Source organism: Hylaeus anthracinus, unplaced genomic scaffold (genome assembly GCF_026225885.1).
Source record: "Hylaeus anthracinus isolate JK02 unplaced genomic scaffold, UHH_iyHylAnth1.0_haploid 0, whole genome shotgun sequence".
NCBI classification, from domain to species: domain Eukaryota; kingdom Metazoa; phylum Arthropoda; class Insecta; order Hymenoptera; family Colletidae; genus Hylaeus; species Hylaeus anthracinus.
Genome location: NW_026533254.1, coordinates 17825159 through 17848617, shown reverse-complemented (window position 1 = coordinate 17848617; position 23459 = coordinate 17825159). Strand labels below are relative to the sequence as shown.

The 23459-nt window shown below is 46.8% G+C and overlaps 3 protein-coding genes across 11 annotated transcripts; all 3 read right to left on the bottom strand.

The window, feature by feature from the left end:
• Positions 1-1509: 1509 nt before the first annotated feature.
• LOC128888456 (synaptic vesicular amine transporter) lies at positions 1510-4518 on the bottom strand. 3 transcript variants are annotated; one of them, XM_054145346.1, is made up of 8 exons: positions 4449-4512; positions 4226-4337; positions 3625-3834; positions 2906-3172; positions 2786-2826; positions 2545-2691; positions 2103-2424; positions 1510-1950 (listed from the first exon to the last, which is right to left on the bottom strand). In XM_054145346.1, exons 2-8 carry the CDS (start codon positions 4275-4277, stop codon positions 1733-1735), a joined length of 1257 nt encoding a protein of 418 aa, XP_054001321.1. In that variant the 5' UTR covers positions 4278-4337; positions 4449-4512; the 3' UTR covers positions 1510-1732. The 3 variants fall into 3 exon arrangements, with proteins under 3 accessions (XP_054001321.1, XP_054001307.1, XP_054001312.1); XM_054145332.1 differs by having other exon boundaries at positions 4114-4518; XM_054145337.1 differs by having other exon boundaries at positions 4226-4518.
• A 1168-nt stretch (positions 4519-5686) lies between these two features.
• On the bottom strand, positions 5687-11993 carry LOC128888336 (protein bride of sevenless). 3 transcript variants are annotated; one of them, XM_054145087.1, is made up of 9 exons: positions 11411-11993; positions 10824-11345; positions 10200-10328; positions 9622-10110; positions 8770-9282; positions 7836-8324; positions 7233-7573; positions 6723-6959; positions 5687-6033 (listed from the first exon to the last, which is right to left on the bottom strand). In XM_054145087.1, the coding sequence occupies exons 2-9, from the start codon at positions 10951-10953 to the stop codon at positions 5776-5778; spliced, it is 2586 nt and encodes an 861-aa protein (XP_054001062.1). In that variant the 5' UTR covers positions 10954-11345; positions 11411-11993; the 3' UTR covers positions 5687-5775. The 3 variants fall into 3 exon arrangements, with proteins under 3 accessions (XP_054001062.1, XP_054001070.1, XP_054001075.1); XM_054145095.1 differs by having other exon boundaries at positions 6771-6959; positions 10824-11993; XM_054145100.1 differs by having other exon boundaries at positions 5687-6028; positions 6771-6959; positions 10824-11993.
• Positions 11994-13914: 1921 nt separating this feature from the next.
• Positions 13915-20320, bottom strand: LOC128888409 (lysyl oxidase homolog 3B-like). 5 transcript variants are annotated; one of them, XM_054145245.1, is made up of 8 exons: positions 19538-20298; positions 17725-17871; positions 16858-17145; positions 16583-16789; positions 16213-16510; positions 15216-15344; positions 14680-14803; positions 13915-14171 (listed from the first exon to the last, which is right to left on the bottom strand). In XM_054145245.1, exons 1-8 carry the CDS (start codon positions 19743-19745, stop codon positions 14049-14051), a joined length of 1524 nt encoding a protein of 507 aa, XP_054001220.1. In that variant the 5' UTR covers positions 19746-20298; the 3' UTR covers positions 13915-14048. The 5 variants fall into 5 exon arrangements, with proteins under 5 accessions (XP_054001220.1, XP_054001211.1, XP_054001236.1 ...); XM_054145236.1 differs by having other exon boundaries at positions 16213-16789; positions 19538-20308; XM_054145261.1 differs by lacking the exon at positions 14680-14803 and having other exon boundaries at positions 16213-16789; positions 19538-20320.
• Positions 20321-23459: the final 3139 nt, after the last annotated feature.

The following is a 23459-nucleotide window of genomic DNA, read 5'->3' as shown; positions in this document are numbered from 1 at the left end:
GTCGCTCGTCCCACGTTTCGTTAATACGAAGATATCTTTGCCCTCCGAGAGGAACAAAATTTCTTTTTCACTGCCTCGATCAGAAGCCTAGTCTCGTTTTCATTTTAATACCTTCATTTACTTCCACCAGGAACATTTAATACACATTTTTATTTAATAACGTAGAAATAAATTTCTTTCGATTTTTATTTCGTCAACTTCATTCGCTCGCGTAACAAATATTTAATATACATTTACGAATGAACGTTACTTTGCCTCTCTGAAATCACTTTTTCAACAAACGATAAAGCGGACGATTTTATTTCTCCATCGTCCCGGAAAATTTACGAGAAATTCGCGTCCATGTAAATATTTTATTTGTCGGTCGCTTTGCGCATTGGATTCGCGTCCGTCGCGCGGAGATATCGTTATTAAAATAACCCAAAACGCTTTTGCATTACCGTCACGCCGGTGCAATTACACCGGTAATTTAGTTGCGAGCAATTCAACGGATAATTAGTCGTTTGACTGCGGCTACCACTCGCGAGCCTCGAGCACGCTTTTCGTTCACAGTGGGAAAGTCGCGGTTGAACCGCGTTAACCGTGTGCAATTTTCGCCCGTACACGCGACGAGGTTTCCGGTAACGTGGAAACGTCGTTTCGTAAGCTTTCCCCTGGATTGAAATAAAACCTCGACGAACAACCCCCGACGCCACATTTTATACCAAGCGAATCGCAGGGACTGTTCCGTTATTTATATGTTTTCGCGTAATTTCACGTGGACACTCTATTTATTTATTTATTTATTTTGTTACGCGTCTAACGGATTACAAATGTACCTGATAATTATAACGATCGTAAAGGTACGATAATAGGCAGAAACTTTATTGTAAAAGCTATCAGGTCGAGACTTGGAAGGTTGGTATTTTTGTGTACCAAAGCGACGAGTACAGTTTTTTATTTAAATTGTACGAGGGACCCTCGAGGCTCGCGCATCCTGCAGTCGTGGTATTTGGAAACTGCCTTAATGTCTCGGTTTCCTTCGGTTGAGGAAACTTCCTTGGACGCTGTCGTGGCTCGCCTAACAGCCTCGGGACATTGCATAGTAATTTAGGAGATGGTAATTTACTTCGTTATAAGTTACGACGGAGTTACTCCCCATGGTACAGTTAAGTGGAAGTACAATGATGTTGGTAATGTTGTTTCTGAACGTTCTCCGGGGCATGAATTCGACGCGGAGTAGCTACGGAAATTGATACGAACGACTAACGGTTAATTAGGTTAGTTGGGGTTACGTTTAAAAAGCACGACTTCTTCTGAACTTGGCTTGTTTTACGCGAGCACCGCCGTAATTTAATATGGCGGGCTTATTACCTAATTATGCGATAATGAGGCTAAAAGTAAACAGGGATAATAAATGTGCAGAGTGAAGGAAAGAATATATATAAGTAATATTTCTTTGATTGAAATTGAAATTAAACGTTTTGGAATTTGTAGTAGTAGTAGTAGTAGTAGTACCCATCTGATTAATCGATTGCTTATTGAATTTTAAATGTTTGTAAGATATTTTATTTACTTTCTTATATTTATTTTCCTAAGCAGTCTCTTGGGAAATCCAGTTTAATTTAAAAGACGATGTTTTCTCTCGAAATTGTATATGTTAAAAATTATCGATTAATTTACACAAATATGGCGTCGAAACAACTACAAAACAGTATTCTTGATTATAGCGAGGTCGAGGTGTGGCGAGCGATCAAAGATCGTCGTCGGAATCCTGAAATCGTTCGTACTTTGCCACCGATTTTTGAAAGGTCTCGTAGTCCCTCTTTTTGTCATCCTGGGTTAGTAGCTTTCTCCTTTCCAGGGCTAGGTATATTAACAGTGGACAATAGCCAATGTTTACAAGCCCCACAATACCCATGACCCATTGAAACCCGATCGCCTTCACCAACTCGCCTCCCACGATTGGCCCTGGAAAAAATAGTCTTTAAACTTCTATATCCATGGTATTGTAAGTTCATATGTTTATAAATGCACTTGGTTAGAATAGTTCTAGGTGAAAGGGATGATTCTAAACTTGTAAACGCATAAACGTTTGTACTATTCCATTGAAGTTCAATTACCAAGCGAGTAAGCCAGACTGACAGCCACCTGCTGAATGGAATAAACGGGCCCATAGTCGCCATTTTGGTCCACCAGGCTGGCCAACAGCGGTACCAGAGCGGCGTCGGCTACGCCGATGCCCAAACCCATTCCCAAATGAGGGATTATCAGCTGCGACATGGTGCTAGCCAAGGGAATGAAAATGGCGCTGGTGCCAACGACCAGCATGGCCAGAACCGCGACCTTGCTTCGCCCGTAGCGATAAGCGATCATGCTGAAGAAATTGGTCCCAACCAGGTACCCAACGCTGTCTGGAAGGAACACTGTTCCCAGCTGCCATTTCTGCAAAGGACATAATCGTGCGATCAATTGAAAAGTTTAGAGGATGTGTCACTTATTTCGAATAGACTTACAGTGTATGTACAGAACGCACATGTTTATTGTTTAAAAAGGAGCACAAACCTTGGGCTTGATGCGTTTCTGCAGCCATATTGGCAAGCAGGACTCCAAGATTGCCATCGGAGACGTCGAACACCATATGGCCCCGAAGATGATGAGTATGTGAGGATCGGAGAGCAGGTGCGTCCAGGACGTTTCTTCTTTTCTAGCCTGGAAGACGTTCGCATCGTTTTCGTATTAATCACGAATAATGTACAAGGTGGATGATTTAAAAAGACAACGCAAGCCATCGAAGAACGCTCACCTCAACCTTGGTCTCGATGTCCAGTGACAAGACTTGTAGACCTGAAACGTTGATTCGAGTATCAGTATTCTGGAGCTTAAGAGTGGATTAAGGTGGGTTTTCGAACAAAGAGTTCCGTACATATGGCAACGACGATGAAGCAAGACACCAGCAGGAAAGGTGCCATCTTTCCCTCGAGATCGTAGAGCACAGAACCAATCGGGTATCCCACGAGAACGCCCAACGCGATGCTTCCCAACACGAAGCCCATGATCTTCGACCTCTTGTCCTCTTCCGGGTATTGGGAGGCTACCAGCGACATCCCGGAAACTCCTATGCACGCGGAGGATATGCCTTGGACGCTTCGCGCCAGGAAGAGGATCTCGTACGTTTGTCCAAACGCGAACACTGCGAACGATTATTGCTCTCCAAGTTGGAATTTCAAGCTATTCCAATAAACATCCGATCGGAGAACATAGGAAGGAGTGAAAATCTTATTAGGAGGCCAAATATTAAACGGTCTTTGTGATTATTTTTTCCAGAGAAAAATTTAAGACGTACCTAAAATAATGTCAAAGTTAAAAAAACTTTACGTCAGTTCTTCGCGAAAATAAATATCATCGCAGATGTTGGATCGGTACGCTATCCAATAGTACGAGAACAAAATCTTAGCTTTCCGAGTATTTTCATCGGTATGCCTGGCACTCGAGGTGTCGAAGCTCTGAATTATTCAATCCAAGGTATTATTTTCACGAGAAATGTGGAAGTGACTCAGACGTCTCTCTTCCTTCGTAAAAGTTCGCGTTACGATCGAGGGCGCGAAGGATACGAAAAGACGGGAGAAGAAAAGTGCAGCTTACGCATCGCCGCCAGCAGGAGACTTAAATTCCCGAGGAGCAATGGCTTGGTGTATCCCAGGGTGCCGGTTAGAGTGCCCACGGCTGGATTTAGTATTAATTGTACCAGGGCCTTCGAGCTCAGCAATAATCCCACGCGGCCGTTTTCATCGTTTGCGTCGTTCGTCGTCGAGTTTTCGTCGATGGTGCAGAGGTAATCGGGAATAATTGGCACTGAAACGCGAGGGAATCCCACCGATTGTAAGAATTAATGAAAAGTGGCTGGGGAGATTCTCTTGAGGCGGGGATGACGCCTTTATATTAAATCTTTTCCAACTCTGGGTCGAGAAAAAACTTAATCCCCTAAACATCGCGCAGACCAATTAGTGGCACGAGTAACTTTCACCATTGGCCCTTTGTCTAGCGATGTTCTCCACTTATTCAATTTCCGATCTCCACCATGCTTGTCGCCGCAATGGCGTCATCGGCTATGGAAGCGTTACTAATATTTACCAACAACCGTGAGTAAGACATTATCCAGGAAGAGGCTCAGGTAGACCACAGCGACGAGGATCGCTCGTGAATTTTTCACATTGTCGAACATCCTCGCTCCAAACTTCCTTACCAGCTCTCGACGGAGAAGCAGCCAATAAGCGATTACCAAGGTCTAATTGCATGCTTCCGTTCGAGTTCTCCGTTTACTTTTCCCATCAGCGAACGATGTCGGTCGCTTCGGACTAAAACACCCACGTTGGGAAAATATTTTTAACGAGCTGAGATTTTTTCACGTAATTTCAGCTCGAAAATATTTTCCTAATCGAATGAAAGTTAAACTGGACCGTATCCACCTCCGTCGCGGTTGTTTCGCGGGGACCCCCGTTCGAATTCCACACTCGATACAAGAAACAGGGATGTATATACGTGACTGGAAAGCGAGCCAGTCCTGATCGAGCTTTTATAGCGGTCGAAACGCGTTCTTGCGCAGAAGCTTTTTCAGAATCCCGGAGCTCACGGGCACCAGGGGCCCTTTCACGATCCGATGCGCTTTTCGATTTATAGCCAGTTATGGCGGCTTATCGCCGACCGCCAGCCGCTCTTGGATGTTCGTTATTTTTCACGGTGAACTCATGGCGCGGAAAAAAAGTTTCGTCGTCCATTGCGAACAATGGATCCTTAAGGGAGCGTTCTGGCTCGAACGATTGAAAAATAGCCGATTTTCTAGAATTTTTTTTTGTAGAAACAATTGGAAGTATCGAAACCTTCCTATAACGTTAAGTGTCGCTAAAACTACTTATTTCTATCTTTCTCATTAACGATTATTTTTCGAAAAATATCACAACATTGGCCCGAACCATGCGTAGTTTTCGCGATAGGTTCGCGCAGCATTCGCCGTTTTCTTCTATTAGTACATATTCAAAACAAATCAGACTTACGAATACTTAAATAAAACAATATTTCGTGGAATGTGACGCAAAGAATTTTTTTGCAGGATATTGAATACCGACGGGACGGTGCCGCTTTGACGATATTTCACGTCGAAATTTCAGTGAATTATTAATCTTCAAACGGATTTTAATTCCTCGCGGAATTTTCCGCGACGACCAGGAAGTCCTGCCGGTTTCCGGTTACGGTACTGTCATCGATATTCCGTCGGAACATACACCTGTGCCCTGATTGCGAAATTACGATCGACCGTAATTCAATTTCGGAAGGGAACATGCGGAATTGGTTCTCCGTTCGCGAGTCCTTTCCTCGCACAAAGCTCTCCCACGGCGTTGCTTCGTTTTGTACTTTAATTAAGTCGACAATGACGGACCAAGTGCATCGGGCATTTCGCGCGCGGGAAATTGAACGGGAGTTTCCGTTTCACGGTTAGATTCGTTGCTGAAATCGAGTTTCTTTCCATAACCTTGCGGTCCATTTTCAGAAAAATATCCTCGATATCCTAGACACCGAACAAGATTTTTATTAACGAAAACAGGATATCGGAAACGGCATTCGAATCCTCGGGATTCAATTATTTTTAAGTTGCGTGTTTCAAAGGTACGGAGTTCACAGGGACTAAGTGATAAAAAAAAACAATCGATCGCTCGAACCGAAAGGATTTATTTGAAGAGGGTTCACAGTTCTCTATTCGACGCGTAACTACAACATGAACACTGGCGGATTAGAGTCTCAGAATCGCGTTATCCTCGTTACGTTGTCCTCTTCGTCCTCCTCGCGGATGGTCGCCTCCATTTGCGTCAATCTTGGGCTGACGGATCTCACGGGATACATCTCATCGTGGGATCTCCTCGCGGTCCCGTGGTTACTCTCGACGTAGACGTCTGTCTCGACGAAGTCTTTCTCGTTCTTCGTTTTCTTCTTCCTGTGGCACTTGGGGCGGGCGTACGCGGAATTCACGCTGCTCCTTTCCCCAGGGCTCGTTCTTGACTGGAAACGTTACTTCTTCAGTTCTTAACGTAACGTCCAACGTCACCATCTCCCTAGAACGCTACATATCTCGACAATTTTCATGAAACTTTTCTGTGCAGGAGCTTTCGCTGTCAAAATAACAAACAACGACCGTCTTACTTACGAAATACGGAACACGCATATATTTGTATCGATAGGAGAGTATACGGAAAAAGGAAGCTGGGGTTACATTACTTTCGACAAGACTGCTTTACAAAAAAGTTTCATCAGAAATGTTGTCTAAACCCTATTTATAGCAAAAATCCTTGCGTAGAATTAAATAACCAAAGTATCTGTTTGACGTAAAACATAGTTCTGCTCTAGCGTCTGCACCATCGGACAGTAGGTATTACATTAAGTAAAATGTACTCGGCCGACGTACATTAGAATCGATTTTCTACCTCAAGCAGACAAATTGGTGGGGGGCCTCGGTGGCCTTGAGCGGCCAATTCATTTCTTCCCTCCCACTGGCGCCACCACGCTCCCCAGTGGCGCCTCTAATGCCACCTAACCTCTATCGCATTTCCATTGGTAATTTACCAGAGCTTCGCGAATGGATACGCGTACCACGAAAGAAGTTTTGCGTGTAACCATTCGGAGGTCGCTGCCAAGGCTACGAGAAACAATTGACAAAAACGTGCTTCGAAAAAAGTTTGAAAAAGTCTCACGTCCGCATCCTCGATGCAGACTTGCGGTATTTTGTAAGCGTTATTCACTTCTCGCATCTCCGTGTGGAATCCGTAGTTGTTGTACCCGGGGATCCTCCTCGAGTCGGGGCTCCTCGAGTGGGTCAGGTACTTCTGGTTCGGGCTGGAGCTGCCATAGTAATTCGGGTACGCGGGCGCGACCTGCAGGTTCGTCACGCTTCCTCCAGCTGGGTGCACGTAATCGTAAAACGGACGTGTCTGCGCAACATAAAGCATTTTTTCGCGCGCAACGTTTCCGGATGACAACGCTTGGTAAAATAAATTACGATGAATTTCTATTTCGAGGGACGGTCTTTATTTCGTGGCAGTGCTTTAACGCCATCTCTGTAAACTTGAGTGTTCGCGCGACAGATGGCGCGAGCATGCAGATTCGAGTGGAAGGATAGTGGGGGATTGTCACTGTTCTTGAGTAGCCTCATTTAAAACAATGTAAAGATAGAAATTAATGAATATCTTAAAAGAGAACCTGACCTGTCTCATGATCGAGTTGATCCTTGGATCGTGGCCCAAATCGGTCGATCCAAATCTTTGGCCATACTCCTTCCCCCTGGCCAGGTGGGTGACCATGTAATAAGTCCTCGGTACGAGGACCCCGATGATGATCAAGTACGCCGTGGCGACGATGCCGAAGGAGACCACCATGTCCCGGCACTCTGGTTCCACCAAGATGAAACAGGTCAGCCAGATGGCCCAGGTGATCAGCAGACCGATGGAGGTCCCGAAGAAACACTTCCCTTCGCGATAATTGCGCGGCAATCGGGCGATAAAAAAGCACACCACGAACAGCGTCACCAGTAGAAATATGTCGTAACCTGGAAAACACCATGGGGATTTATTAAACGGTGGTCCTCGATAAATTCTACCAAGGCTTCGTTCTGGAAGCGTAAACGCAGGACGGTTTCGTTAAGTGTTTTCTGCTGGGACGTGGACAAACGAGGGTTGGATTCAGGTTATTTATCCACGAGGAGGTGGAACGGAAGAAGAAAGGTGGTCAGGTCTCGCGCGGACGTGGAAAGGAGGCAAGGTTCGAGCTAACTAGGACTGAATCGAAACCAAAGGAAGGCTACAATTTACCCAGCAGAGCAATGAAGAGAAGGCTCCTCACGACGACGGCGGAGTCTTCGTCGCTGAGGACAAAGAACATGATCGATATGGCGAACTGCACGCCAAACATGAAAAACACCATCAAGCCTTGCAGGTATCCGTTGATGTGAGCAGTGAACACTCCACCCTTGGAGAACACCAAGAAGAAGGCCCTGGATAGCATCACGGAGAAGTCGATTCCGAAGGCTAGGGTCGTCACCAGGATCTTTCTGGAGTTGAGTGCCTCTGCTCCCACGTAGTAGTCGTTGATGCAGAACGGAAGGACCGTCAGCAGCGTGAAAATGTTCGCCAGTATCAGGACGATCGTTAGCGCTGGATTCCCATCGAGGACGTCCTCCGCGATGAAGCGGTAGATAATGAAGACGGCAATCACGCCGCAGGCGAATGTGCCGCACACCACCACCGTCAGGAAAATTGGTATCCAGTTGCCCGACTTTAATAAACCCCTGTCGAGTGTATCTGTAACGAGCGGGGACATTAGTTGGTCCGTTGTTACCCAGCGTCTGGGAATCGTTTTATCGAGAAACCGTTCTTGTAGGGTTGGGGTATCGATCTACGGATCGAGGTTCTCTAATTATCCGATTATTCCTTAACGAGGACTTTCTTTTGTGTCCCTGGAAGACGGGATGCCAAAGTGGACTCTATCTCGCTCGTAGATCTCGACGAGGTCCTAAAATTTGTTGTCCTACAACTCCATTAAATTAGAATTAATTTTTCTAGTTCTTTAACGAAAAGTCATGAAAGAGGTCAAGAGGACAAAGAGACAAACCTACATAGAAGTCAAAAGGACAAAGAGAACTTTCGTTCCTACCAAACGTTTCCAACACGTACCTCCGACTCCAACCATCCCCCTGAATCTAAAATGTTCCCCCAGCCCAAGTAAGACAGTCCTTTTGTTGCAAACCTGTGATCACACCACGCGCACCGAACCTCTTCTTGAAGTTCAGGCAGTCCTCGCAGTTCCTGGCGTACTTCTTCAAGCAGAGCTTGGGCATTTTGGGCACCCTGGACTCTGGCGTGACCCTAAACTTGAGATTCGCCGGCTCCACCCTGTAGGTGGCCATGTCGATCAATTCCTGCTGAGTCCTCATCGCCACGATGTACTTGATGGAGTGGAGCCTCGGCAGTATACGAAGAGCGTTGTACACGTCGGAGTTGCGAGTCTCTGGGGCTGTGTGAGGGTTGAACCGCGGCAGGAGGCAGGTGGTCTCCGTTCTGCGAGGACAGTTCCGCCTCTGGAGGTCCTGGAGGACCTGCGCCAACTCGAACACAGCTTTGCCGACGCCTAGAAGGTGCGACGAGTGGATCACCGTGTTCCCTGCCGCTGCGAGGAAATCGTCTGTCGAGGACACGTCCTGAAGTAGGTCCAGATTGAAGGGTGGCGTTCTCACCACGTAGGATCCTAGAGGTATGAGATCTGGAACATGGAGACCTTCTGTAAAGCCCTGTATTTTGAAGATTTTCCCCATCACGACTCATGCTGTTTCAATCGTTTGAAAACAATTTACCCACGTTTCGTTGCGTCACGCGCTATTTGCACAACTCGATGGCACTTTGATCATCCGAATCCTACTTAGGCCTTTCTTTTCTAAAAGGATGAGACCGGTCTAAATCTATCGGAGTTAAACCGATTTCTAGTCGAGCTCGAGAAAATCCAGTTAACGTAATCCGTTTACAAAATGAATTTTCTCGATTCGTTGCGCGGAGACGTATTGCAACGAAGCAACAAGTAACTTGCTAACGGTCACATTCTCACCGTCCACGTTGGACCCATCCAACGGCAGGACGATCCACGTCTTCCTGGGTCCTTGGAGCTTCTCACCCTTCTCGATCCACTGTCGAGCGTCGTTCCTACCGCCGATAACAGCTATCACGGCCTCCGTGTCGCCTTCGTCCAGCTCCACATTCTTCGCGTAGTTTTTCACGCAGATGCCGGCCTCCTTGGTGGCGTCCATGAAGAAGTTCAACGCGAATTCGGAGTCGACCAGCAACAGGTCGACGATTTCGAACCTGGTGCTGAGGTAGTGCACCATCAGGTTTAATAAAGGCTTGGTCAGGTTCTGATCCTCGTATGTGCTGATGGGCAAGACGCTATAGTTGCGTATGGGTTTCAGGATCGCGTTGTACTCGGATGGCAACAGGATCCCCATCTCGTAGTGATCTGTGCAGTCGGAGTCCACTGCTGCTTGCAAGGATTGCTTGAACACCGTCATCTCGTCGTGGCAGGTGTCGAAGACCTTCAAGCCTGGACAGAGGATTTCGCGATGAAGGAAAGTGCCAGGAAACTGTTAACATTGCTAGAGTTGTCTATTGGCCCCTGCAATCTCAGCTCACCTAGCGAAAGACCAGGGATGAACTCGTACTTATTCAGAGCGTGCGCCACGTAAAAGGCCGTGGTGATTTCTTGGAGACCCTTGGCAGACGTGACGTTGCAGTAGGGTCCATGGTTGATGTCCAGGAACACTGGAATTAATATTACAAACCGAAATCATGTATTTAGGAGCTGGTCCCCACTGGTTACTAGACTGCGGATTTTATGCATTTGCGATGCAAGATAATACAGGGTGTTCCGTAACTGATGGTACCAGCGAGTAGCGGATGATTCTACGGAAAATTTTTTCGTATTGGGCTTTATTTTCCAACGTACATAAAATTCGCAGTCTACCGATTTCAAATCGAGCGAAGCACTGTACACAGTAGACTAAGAAAGCAGAGTACAAGGAGGACGCTGTCTTAATTTTCGTTCTAATATTTCTTAGATCACTCTGTACAGCGCGCATCACGCAATACCCCGATGAAATAAGGTCCCCTTTACAAATAGCCTATCGAGGCTATAGAAAAATTCATTCGTCCCTAATTCATCCCGGTACCATCTTGTTCTACCTTTCACAAAAAAAAAAAACACCCAGCCCACCCTAAATTGCGCGACACACCGCCTTAAGAATATCCTGCCCTTACGGGACAGCACAGCATCGCCAGGGGTCTCGATCATGCTGCGATTCCTGGAGCACACGGCTCGATCCTCCAGCGACAGCCCCAGCCGAAGAAGAGTCAGCAGGATCGTGACCTTGGCCAACATCCTCGTCATCGACACAGGTGGACCTTCAAAAGAACACGACCGTGCCCGTGTCACTGGCTGAGCAAAGTCTCGAGTAGGTTCCCGTCATTGTCTACTGTTTAATCGATATCCCATCGAAGGGGAAGCCCCTGCCGGTCGAGTCACTCAGTCAAACGACTTCCTGGGCGTCAGTCCGAGATGTTCTCCTCGAGAAGAGGACCCATCGTTCCACCAATTCCCCAGAGATCCTCGGGATCGTTCGGCAGGAGATCGACGCTCGAGAACGACGCTGGAACACGCAGGACGAGCTGCTTATCGCGATGGGTATCCTTCGTGGAAGCGTAATCCTCCCAGTAGCGCATTAACCACGACGGGATCCATCAAATCGCGTGACGAGACCCACTGTTGGTCCAACAGTCCACCTGGAACACGTTCTCCTCCCGTGTGTTTACGACCATCGACGCCAGCATTTCACATTAATGCCAACCTCTACTCCAGCAAACCCGGGCCCAATCTCTGACGATCCACTTAAACGTTTCCCGCTAGACCTACACTCCTAACCTATTGGATTGGACGCGGGGTTCCGGAGGTGTCCCGTTTGCCGCTTCCACACGCACTTTACTCCCCGAATCACCATTATCGATTCGCTTAGTCGACGCTGAAGCCTCCGACACTCGTGGGTCGCTCGACTTCTGTTGGATGGGCCTCTAGACTCGTCCCATTTCAAACTCTAGCCCATCGGTTCTCCCAATCGATAAGCGTCGACTCTCCTTGCATTTAGTAAAGATCTACCCGAGAATCCAGGTCTCCTTATGTCTCGAATCCTTTTTCTGACCTCCTCTCATCCGAAACTCTGGTCCACGTGTTCTCCATCCACCGCTAAAGTCTCGACTCTGATTACAAGTAACCATCCAAGTCTTCGCCAGGTCTCCACCAGTTCCTTTCTCTCGATTCTCTAGCCTCCTCTCGATGACTCATCAAACATCCACTTTGTTTACAAGACAGGTGTCTAGCAACGGCACTGCCTCGCCCAGGCCTTCCTTATCCCAACTCTCCGAGACTCCGAGACTCTGCTTCTTGCCTCCCCAACTGAATTCCTAGCCGTTGTTTGTTCGTCCAAAGCTGCTATGCCTGGTTCTAGGGGTCGACTGAACGACGTTGCGTTTTCGGCGACGCAACGAGGCGTAACTTTGATGACCGCGTCGAAGGGAGCAGCTGGCGCACTGCACACGGCAGTGACCACCGCGGAAGCCATACTTCTTGGCATCCCCCCTTTTTTAAACTTATTACGCGTTCAGTCACGTTGTGTGTTCCGCAGCCATTTAAGCCGCGCACATGCGAGATCTAATTGACAGCCGGGGTCTTTTACTTGACTGGCGGCTAGGATCGCCACGGCCGGGGAACCCCACCATCGTTCGATGATCGAAGGCGACAGCGAGATTCCTCGAAAGAGTTAACCCAGTTCGATGTTCCATTTCATCTAAATCGATGACTTGGGTGAATCACGCTATTACGAAACCTCCACGTTTTCCACTTGCTTTCTCAATTTTCTTTTTTCTTTTTTTCAAGAGGCACGAGGAGAGGTTACGGGGGTTGTTTTTGGCAGTCGTTCGAATTGCAGGCGCTTTCCGCGAGATTGAACTGTTTGGGAGGACGCTGAGGATGTGATTTCTTTTCAGGGATCTTGAAATTTAGGAGACAGGGCTGTTCGATGGTGATCGATGTAAGGTTGGGGGACGGGGTTAGAGGTGGGGGAGGGTTTTTCTGGAGGACCTCTGGTTGGATTATTATTATTATTATTATTATTATTATTATTATTGTTATAAGAAGACAAGTGAAAATGGTGGTTGATAGGAAGCATTTGCAGAGTCGGATATTATCGGAAACTGGTAGATTATCTCGCAGCTTAGTCGACGACCAAGGCCCCTATTCGCGACGAGGGAAAAGTAGGTGAAGCGACAATGTCTTGCCCGCTCTTAATTATCAGATTATGAGCAACCATAATCGAAGGTGACAGGGTACAAGGTTCCTAATCTAAAAAAAGAACGACCTACTTTGGAGACTCAAACTTCCCCTTCGCGAGCTATTCGCGAGTCTGTTTTATTTAGCGGCAGGTTTATTTTAGTGGTAAAAATCAAAAAATCGTTCAAACTCGAACAAATACTTTTCGTAAGATCTTTTTTTTTTTTTTAAATACACATTCTACACGCTGTTCGACTATAACAAGATAATACGATTAAATTAAGTTGGTTTTTCGCGTGAGAATCTTGAAAAGTACCCAGTGGCAGCGAACGCGTCAGATGATAATTTTCATTCGTACGAGACGCTAGTCGGAGGCTGGCTCGCGAACCAGTCGCGGTATTCCAGGACACCGAGTATCGACTAGGCGCGTGCACGAAGCTATAGAGAGCCCGGTACACGAGGAACCTCTCTCCTGAATTGTTCATTTATTAGCGTAGTTACGGTTTAAAATCTAGAACAAACTATGAGGACAGCGGGCGCGGGGGACGACGTCTATAAATTCGGTCCTAGACTTCCAAACTTGAGATTCCGTGCGCGGCGAGCATCAGCTACGAGGAGGTTGTCCTGGGACGGCTTCGATCCGTCCGACTGGTTGCGCGACCAAGGCGCCGATCCATACCGTCTTAAGTTCTCGTTGCGTAAATAATCCACCGATTACAGTCATCCGCGGTCATCTCCCGCGCCATTCCACCAGAAAAACGAAACGCTTTTTTCTCGGTTCACCCATGTCGCGCGTAAAACCAGCCGAAGGACGAAGGTCGCTAGGTATACGCTAGGAATTAGTATGAAAAGGTGTCTCGAAAGGTTACGGCTGTAAGATTTTTCTTTCGATAACAAGTAGCCGACACTCGAATTATCTTTCGCGTTCCAAGGGATGATTGGATAGGATTCATGAAATAACGTTGACAAACGAATTACGTAGTTTCCAATTGTTTTGAAATGTCATTTTAGAAATCTTGGCGAATCGTATTCTGGAGACCAGACGTAATCAGTTTTATTGTTTACAAGCGTCGCGGTGATTTCTCAATGCACGAGTCGATAAGGACGGTGCATCTGTTCGAGTCTTCGATTTTTCCTTCGACGAATTATCGTGAATGCTCGTGTCAAGGACGCCCCATGACGCAACTGTGCACAGTGGCGAAAGTTTCCGTGTAGAGCAAACGACAAATCGCCGCGTTATTGTCGAACGACATCTCGCCCACTTTGAACTCCGGATTCACCGCGACCTGAAAACGTAAATATCGTTCGATTATCGTTTCCCTCCTATGGTATCGCGATCGCCAAGGCTTCCCAATCGGGTTTATGGACCGGGGCCGTTCCAATCGCGATCCTTTCCGCCCATTGGTGCAATCAAAATCTTCGAATACATGGTCCGTATTTGTAAACAACAGTTATCATTTTTCCATAATGGCAGGTACGAGTGTCTCATCATTTCCAATGGAACATCGATGTTTTTAATTGTGATTTTCTATTGGAAAGAATTTTTTAAGTGTTTCTTGTACGTGTGGAATTTCATGGATTTTAATATGTTTAGGTATAGAAATGAATTTCTATATCTTTCACGCCTGTCCAGTAATAAAAGTAAACGGAAATAATGCGTCTCGACGTCCACGAAACATCCATAGAATTTCAACGGAAGCTTTCATCTCGCGGAACACTGGCGCGTGCAGTCGTTGCACGAGAACGCGCCACGGTCAGAGGTTTAATAAAGGGTAGTATAAACACCGGTGGTACCTTGAAGGTGTACTGTCCAGGCTGAAGCTCGGATATGTCCACCCACTGGCAATCGATATTGTACTTGTACACGTCGCTGCAGTTCACAGAAATTCCTTGGTCACCGTAATTGGCGCATTTGTACCTGAAATCGTGTACCGTGCGCGGTTTAATTGGCACGCCAATTACACGCGTCGCGGGAGACTCGCAGGAGGGGATAAAAAAAAAAAAATGTCATTGGGAACCCTTCGTCTCGCGTCGACAAGCCAAACGATATTTGGTAACGAGGCTGATCGCGTTCGGTTCCAATTCCGATCCGTGAATGTATCGAGGTTTATTACAATGCACTTTGAAGTTTATTACGTAAAATTTGTACTGGGAAATATCGGAAAGTGTGATCTCGTCTACTTTTTCAAGAAAAATGTGCGAATACGTACATTTTATTTAATGATGAATTCTGAAAGTTTAGTGTCGAAGAAAATGAATTTGAAGCTGGTCCAGGAAGAAAGAGTTTTTCGTTAAAGCATATAAATTACGATTGCATTAATTAGGTTTACCTCTGTTCGACCCCGGGCAAGCATTGATTATCCTCCAGGCAGAAAGACGCCTTGTGGCCCTCCGCGAGTCTGGTTCCGTTCGCATCGAGGACGTCGAACGTTGCAAACACCTCCATCGAGTGGTAATGCCTGTGGTTAACAGCACGCATAGAATGGATTTTCATAAAACTTTCATTTCTGGAAGTTTCTTGGTTAATCCTATCTTGGGGATTCGAGCATCAAAGCCAGGAGGGTTTGGGAGAAGCATTAACCAGATATCATTTCCAAGAACACGGCTGTTCTGCAAAGCTGCCGTTGATAAAATCGGGGCCAGGCTGCGCCAAACAGCTTGGAAACTCGACTGGACCGATATTACTTCCCTTCCTTTCTTCCCCGTGAGAGAGTTTTATATAAAACGCAACGAGAGATAGCGAGAACTGCGCGAAATATAAAGTTTCACGGGATTCCTCGAAAGAATTAGCCGAAACACGAGCAGCCAAGCTGTCGCAACTCGGTGAACGAAACAGGAGAACGTTCTCATCAACTTTCCTTCGTTACACGTTTTCACGTGGTACGATTACGACGATAACCTAGCCGCTGGCTACGAAATCACAACCTCGAGGAGCAGATATCGATTGAAATCGTAAACCATGCTATCGATTGGTACGGGATTGGATACCACTTACACTTTACGTTCCTGTAGGGGTGCTTGAAAATAATAGGTAGAATTATATAATCGGAAACTGGAGCTTCGACCTAGCCACGGTTACGTAACCCACCCTCTGCACGGTGCATCAGGGAGATCGTAGCAGTGGACAGATAAAAATAAAACAAAATTTGTTCATCTATGTTAACTTACGAAGACTTCGAGTCGTTAAGACAATATTAACGCAACACAACTTAATAACACGATATTAACAATTCTTGCGTTTGGATAATCCTCTATGGGACGAATCTTTTTGTTCGAACTACTTGCAAGACAATATTGTTACTGGTTTCTAAACCGGCTATCACTCACATGTGACACATGTGCCATTCCCAGAGGTGTTTAGGAACAGAGGGTCGAAAGTCGGCGGTTCCCGCGTTCAGGATCCTCGCGGTAAAACGAAGCAGTCGTCGCGTCTCCAGGTGCCAGTTCTCCGACTCCTTTTGCACTTTGTACGCCTGGGAGGCGACGCAATTCTCTTCCATGGCGCACTGCAGCCAATAGAGTTGCCTGTCCTCCAGGTGAGCGGTGCGCATCAACTCCAGGTGGTCGAACACCAGGTCTGGCATCTCCCGGTGGCAGACCACGCTGGCCACGTTCTCGACGAGTCCTGTTGGCAGCAATTGTCGTAACTGAAATTCAAGGGATTGCGAAACTTCGCAGTTCGTAACATCTCTTTCACCTGGACAGTCCATAGTCCTGTCGTGCAGACACTGGCTCAGGCTGTCTTCGTCACCGCGACACTGGACCCCGCTGACAGCCATTGGTATCTTCAAGCCCCCGAAAAAGTTCGTCTGGACTGCATCAGAAGCGTAACCAAGGCTCAACTGACGACAGACCACCCCCGCCTCGAACAGAGTCCATCCGTCACCGCATACGACACCCCAATCTGAAATTACTCGCTAGATAAAACACGTGTAAAACAAGATGTTTTACTTGGAAATTCAAGATAAGTACCAGAGTTCCCTAATTTGACCTCGACCCTGCCTTCGGAGTGGACGCGACCCCCGACCAGCCTTATCGCCACTCCCTGTTGATGGATATCGTTGATCCTCGACTTCTGCGGCTTCCTCCTGGGCTTCGTTCGTGTCGCCGTCTCCCCCTCCTCGTCCTGTTCACCGTGGGCGCAAATTACACCAGCCGCCTCGCTGCTCTCGCAGTCGGTGGCGCCCCATCCGTCGAACCTGCACTTGGACAGCTCCTCCTCGCTGCCGTCGCAGTATACGTTGTCCATCCAGTATCTTCCTGGAATAATTTTTTTCAACGAATCAGGACCCCCCGTCGCCTATACAGCCAGTGACGGGGCACGAACAGGTCCCGGGGTCTTTCGAAAACGAGGCTGGAGGGCTGGGAAGATTACCCCTTGGAGGAGTCGAAGTTGGGAGGATTTAAGCCAAGATTACTCGGATTCTTAGGGGCCATGGATCTCTACAATAGGATGCTTGGACCTCTTCCACACCATAGCACTGATATTCTCAGCTAGATTGCTTGTATCTTTTCTACGCCATAGCACTGAGATTCCCAGCTAGAATACTTGGATCTCCATACTGGAGTGCTTGGATATCCCCACTACATAGCTTTGGTGTTCCCCTCTAAAATCCCAAAGAACCCACAAACAACAAAGCGATGACTCAAACACTCCCTAATTCAACCGCCCTACATCGTGTTCAACAAGGAATGATTCAAGAGCATTCTTCGCAGCCTCCCTCGCTAGTGGTTCTCAACGTTTATACTTAATCGACAGAGTGTTCCTCCTATTCGTTAGGTTGGTAGAGCCAACAGGGGGCAAGTATTGACCGGAACGAAGAGACAATATTATCTCACTTCTGGCCTGGCCGAAGCGACCGTTCGCCGTCGGTTTAATTGCACCGTCGAAGCCTAATTGCCTGCAAACCACATTGGCCTCCAAGTAATCCCATTCGTCGTCGCACACGCCGCCCCATTTCCCGTCGTGAAGTATTTCCACGTTTCCTGCGCACCAATCGAATCATCCCCTTACAGTTTTCCGGTTACCCCTAACCGGTGGCAAAGGTTTACGGAAATTGCACGGTGCAATTCCGTGGCGCTTGCGCGACATTCGAAGCGAATCGAACCGGGCGAAGGGTTCTCGACCTTCGCAAGGTCGTGGCACAATTCAGACGGAGGCTCTCGGGCTGTTTGAGGTTATGGCGTAATATGGGGAAATTGAATTTCTTGCTTAATTAGTATGCAAATTGGCACGTTAAATTAAACATTAGGGATGTGGATGTCGTAGATTATAGGATAACAGTTTCCAGGCTGATGTAGACGCTTTTAGATAATAGTTTTCTAAAATTTGTCTAAATTAAATGTCAGGTTTCATGTTTAAAAATAAATTGTTATTATAAACATATACATGTGTAAAGTCAGTTCATGCATGTATGTAATACGCCCGATGGATCATTTATTTGAAAGCATCAAATCTATCATTTAATTTGGGCAAACAACTTCAACAAGTCGAAACGATTGCCGGCTGGTAATAGAGTTACTGTTTTATAGTAAACCACGCGGAAATAAAGTGCTGCGTAAGATTAAGCGCGAACATTTAGCAGCCTGGAAAATGTTGGCGGGCGGGAGGCAAAACTGCAGAAACAGCATAAGGTTGAAGAGCGAATGGAATGTAATACGCCCGATGGAGAGCAATAAAAATTGACACGCGAACGTCTGGGACGGATTCTATCCTGTTTTATGGTCCAATTTGACGATGACCGTCCCATCTCATGACTCGCGGTGCTGTGCCTACGTGACGTTTACTACGCTGACACATGGTCGTTGACATAAATCATCCTCTGAGTTGACCCCTTTTTAATCGTCATTGCACAACGAACAACCGAGGAACGACGGATAAAACCGCAACGTTTCACGTAACTCGCGTTTCCACGCACGGAGATTTATAGACGGTGTCCCGATAACTGTGCTACAACCGCAAACGGCCAGATAAAAGATTGAACATGTGGCGTAAAGCTGCTGGGTCGCCCTTTAAATAGAGCTTGGGAGAATTTAACGAATTCGAAAAGTAATTAACACTGTTTAGAAGGGGGATGAAACAAGTCAAAGAAGTATTCAATGTTTTTCGTGATTCCTTTTACAGAAAAGGATTTCCTTACTTTTTGTCGAACATAACATTCTAACAATTAAAAAACCCTTTCTTTAATCTTTCTGTGTAAAATCAAATATCCCAAGAAACACTTAATGCTTGGCCCCCTAATTTGGTTTTCCTCTTAATCGAAATAGTTGTCGTTAATCGCACGATTACTGGGACACCCCGTACGGTTCACGTTTGCCACACGATGCTTTTATTTGGTCACCTGTCGCGATTCGCGCGCAAGGCGTCACGGAGAGGACTCCACGTCAAAGCGGGAGTTTCGAATTTCGAACCTCGTGTCACGTTTGATTTCAAATTGAAAAAAAAAAACTCGTATTTCTTCCATAAATCGCGCCAGAGAGATATTTTTTCGACGTCCACCGCTAACACCAAAAGTGTGACATTTTGAACCTCGTCTGGCTTTTACTTTATACATTATTATTATAAATACATATAAAAGAATGATTATTTTATATATTCACCCGTCGAACAAAAGAACGCCCCTCGTGTAATAACACTTCCGTTTTGTCTTACCTTCGTAGCTATGCTCGCTACCCACCAGCTTAATCGCGCCATCTTGTTTCTTCAGCTTGCGGAAGTCCTTCTTCAGCTTCTTCACGATCCTCGCCTTCTTCTCCCGTATTTTGTCCCAGGTGGTGTTGGTGCCGTTGCAAACGTCCAATAACATCGACGTTACGATTAAACTGAACAGAACCAGCTTCCACTTCATCCCCAGACTCATTTTTCTTTTCAAATAGACGGTTATACCATGTTCTTAGCTTGGACGTGATGGAACTACGCCATCGTCCTTTCTCTTTTTTCGATAATCGCAGGGACGAGATCGATGACGAGATCGATGACTATCGATGACGGTATTTAAATCACGGCACGTGTATTTCGTTTAATGCTCCACGGGCTACTGATGCGTGTACTGCGTCGATCACGCGATACATTTGCTCTGGTCGCCAGAACACATGGCGAATCGCTTTTTCTAGCCTCCCTTCCATCTTCTTTGCGTTACGTGGCCCCGAAGATGCGGATGATTCGATGATTGCATACGATGCGCCAGACGCTGTTAGGAATCTGTTTCTCATCTTTCTATTTTCTTTTTTTTTTTTTTAACAGCTTCTTACCATGAGATTCTCGAAACCTTTTGCTCGGATCGACTTCGTATTTGTACAAGAAAATCCACTCCAAGATTAGAAAATGTTATGAAAATGTGAAGTTGATATTATCCTCTTCAGTCATCGTCTGACTATTATGGAAAACACTTCGTTCGCATCGAAAAGTTATTCACGTCATTTCTCATACGAATTCGGATTCTCCCCTCGATTAATCCCAATTAACGAGACTTTATACTCCCAGTAATACCCAAATCGATTTCTAGTTTAATTCGAATCCATAGCCCACCCAATCGGTCAGCATCGATTATACTTTTATCCCCGTTAATCCAGGTTTCCAAATAGACAAACCACCGTGGTATTTCCGTCGCGTTCAGCAACGGACAATTCATCGAGACCCCTACACTCGCATGATAAGGGCAGTCGGTAAAAAATATTTTTCGGTCTCGGTATAAACGATCGGTTCGACGATTGTGCAACCACGAACGATACGAGCCGGTGTATCGAGTAACGAGAACCACGTTCCGCAGGCCGCAGAGGCTTTCTAAGCTGCGAATCTTTTTCTCCAGATCGAATTGCCTTTCGTTCGTCCTGCTCACTGACGACACTCGAGCTCCAGACGAATATTCGAAAACGTTTGACGGGTGTCTGTGCATTCGTGGCAAGTGAAAATTGGGGAAAACATATTTTTTTATCGTGCGCAAGGTAGACGGGCAGAAAATTCCATCTATTTTTTCCCTTCGATAAAGAAGAATTTCCTCGATGTACGTCTGCTGAACGCGACTTTTTCGCCGTTTCTCGCTCGATCGTGACCTCACCGCCATCAACCAGAGGAGGACGCGGCAAAAAATGCTCATAATTCGAGTAACAGGCCGCTTTTGACACGGTTCGTTTCGTGGCGCAACCGCGACGAACACGGTGAACCAATTATCGTGAGCTATTAGCGAAAATGGCCCACGGCGAAATTCTTGACATACTTTCGATACGAGGCGCGTCGTCGAGAGTTTTTGGGGGGTACGAGGGAGCGTTCCCCTCGATCCAAACTGTATTTCGTTTTATGACGTTTCGAACTTCCGGTAAAGTTGACAAAAGTTTGCCCGCGTAGCACTTAAATTGCTACGTATAGTTGGTTACTTTAAGAAAGGCTCGATTCGCCAAGTCAAAATTACGTGGAATATTTCTAATAGAAGGGAAACTTTGAAATGGAACAGATAAGATGCCTCGATGGTAATGTAACAGCCTTCGGTAACAAGTATCGATTAGTCTAGATATTTGTTTGCGTAGCATCGCTCGTCCAGAAGAGTTAAAAAAACTGTGTTTACATTTCTATCCAGTCCGACCCCCTCTGTTTTTACTATTCCAAGGGCATGTCCATACAGGACACCCCCTCCACGAGTATCGAATTCTCAAAATTCTCAGAATTCTTTATTTCTCGATAACAAATCAAAAAACGTCGATGTAAACGACCCTTGGTGGCTTCATTTATTTGGAAACGTTATTCATTCACTTTTACTACTCCCAAAGATACAACAGTATTAAATCCAATTCTAGATCCCTCGTCGAGTACCACGCGCTCTGAAACACCCTGTACAAACGTTTCGTTCACTCCAATCTTGAAAGGAATAAAGTTTCACGCTGTCGAGACTTCTTACGCGAGCGCAGGACGACCGAGAAGATTTCTAGGGGCAAAAATGAATCCGGCTTTTTGTTTTGTCGGAGACGATGCACATCGTAAATCGTCTCGAGCGCATAATGCGCAACATCGTGTGTTACCCGGGCCAGGTGAATTATAGCTCTCGATCCCTTCTAACCGCAAACCGCAACCATTAATGACACGCGTGATCGATGCTCCAGATGCATTGTTACACACGTCGCTTCTGAGATTGCTCGTTTTTTCAGCGTGAGATGATTTGGGAGGGAGCGAAGAAATTCGCGGCGACGTTGCGTTTGTGATTTCCTTATAACTTCTAACGTTTTGGTTCGATCCGATTGGAAATTTGTATAGGAGTTGTTCGTGTCCCGACGGAAAGTATAGACCACCTAATTTGAGGATACGTTAGGTGTTTTTTTTTTTTTTTTTTTAAGTCCCATCTCAAATCTATACGCTGATAGCATATATTTGCCACATTCGTTTGTGTCACAAATATATACAATCTCTAATTTAAATATTACTTTGGAATCGGAGATTAGCACCCTCGGTGGGAAGATTCCCAAGTTTCCAGAGAAATAGTCCTCATTCTCAACGCTAGATGACGCCATTATCTGTATACCGGTACTACAGGCACCTATCCACGATCAACATCTGTGTGTTTGTGATATTCCCAAAACTCCTCCTATCTTTATCCTATCTATGTGAAATTTCATTCAATCCCCTTCGATTTCCATCGTTGTAAAGCGTCCGCATTACGTTCAACTATCGGTGTTTCTATAACTTAATAACGTCCTGTTGCTGGAAGCCACGAGAAGCGCGTTCGAATTTGGCGCGTCAGTCGCCAAGGAAATATGGCGGCCGCGAAGAATCGCGGCCGCGGTCGGTATCCGAAGACGAGCCTAGGGACTCTACCACGCCCAATCGAAGTCGTCCGCGCGTCTATCACCGTCTCGCTCCCGCCAATCGGGATGGCTTCGTTCATCCTCGGTTGTCTCGCGGCTCCCCCTCCAGCCCGCCCCACCTAACCTGATGATCCGGCGGCGGTGCATCGCGGCGCGGCTCTAAACGGAGCATGCCAGTCAGTCGGTTTTTATCCAGCGGACGGGACGGTGCGCGGCGGTCTGGCGCGAGTGGACAGCGGGTTAATACGATCGGGACAGTGCGAATCGTCCCGTGTAAACGCGTAAAACACGTCCGCTGGTTATCCGCGTTTCCGTCGCCACGGACCAGCCGTGTCGCGCGCGTGTGTCGAGCCCAGATCGGATGCACCAGTGTGTGAGACTATCCTCGTGGTCACGGAAGGATCGAAGCTACCAGCGGAGGTGCAGCGGTCGGCCATTGCGCTTTCTTCGTGTCGCCGTTACGACCGCGCGGTGCTCTGCTATCGGTGTGTTACATTATACCGGGTGTACCGACACCGTGTACAGTGCTTCCCGCCGCACCCGTGTCGCCCTATCTCTGTAGAAAGCGTCTGTGCGATCGTTTACGCCCGTCTCGTGTTTTACGAAAAACGACGTCGCTACGACTCGTGCCCCCCTGTGACGTGCGGTGTAGACCGTGTGTCGCTCTGTCGGTAACGGCGTCTCTTTCTTCCTCCCGTCTTTTCGTTTTGCTTTCATCGCGTTCCTTTTTTTTTTCCCCACTATCTTCGCGAAACTCGTGCGCGTCTAGCCGCGCTCGCCCG

Bases quoted from the DNA above. Each gene is read 5' to 3' on its own strand.
- LOC128888336 (XM_054145087.1), bottom strand. From the start codon at position 10,953: ATGACGAGGATGTTGGCCAAGGTCACGATCCTGCTGACTCTTCTTCGG. The intron at 10,111-10,199 runs GTGAGCTGAGAT...TCCTCTGTCCAG, and splicing joins CATCCCTGGTCTTTCGCTAG to GCTTGAAGGTCTTCGACACC. The intron at 9,283-9,621 runs GTGAGAATGTGA...TCCATGTTCCAG, and splicing joins GGATGGGTCCAACGTGGACG to ATCTCATACCTCTAGGATCC.
- LOC128888409 (XM_054145236.1), bottom strand. From the start codon at position 19,745: ATGAGTCTGGGGATGAAGTGGAAGCTGGTTCTGTTCAGTTTAATCGTA. The intron at 17,872-19,537 runs GTAAGACAAAAC...ATTGGTGCGCAG, and splicing joins TAGCGAGCATAGCTACGAAG to GAAACGTGGAAATACTTCAC. The intron at 17,146-17,724 runs GTGAGATAATAT...AAATTATTCCAG, and splicing joins TCGCTTCGGCCAGGCCAGAA to GAAGATACTGGATGGACAAC.
- LOC128888456 (XM_054145332.1), bottom strand. From the start codon at position 4,204: ATGTTCGACAATGTGAAAAATTCACGAGCGATCCTCGTCGCTGTGGTC. The intron at 3,835-4,113 runs GTAAATATTAGT...CTCGCGTTTCAG, and splicing joins TGTCTTACTCACGGTTGTTG to TGCCAATTATTCCCGATTAC. The intron at 2,425-2,544 runs GTTTGTGCTCCT...TGTCCTTTGCAG, and splicing joins AGAAACGCATCAAGCCCAAG to AAATGGCAGCTGGGAACAGT.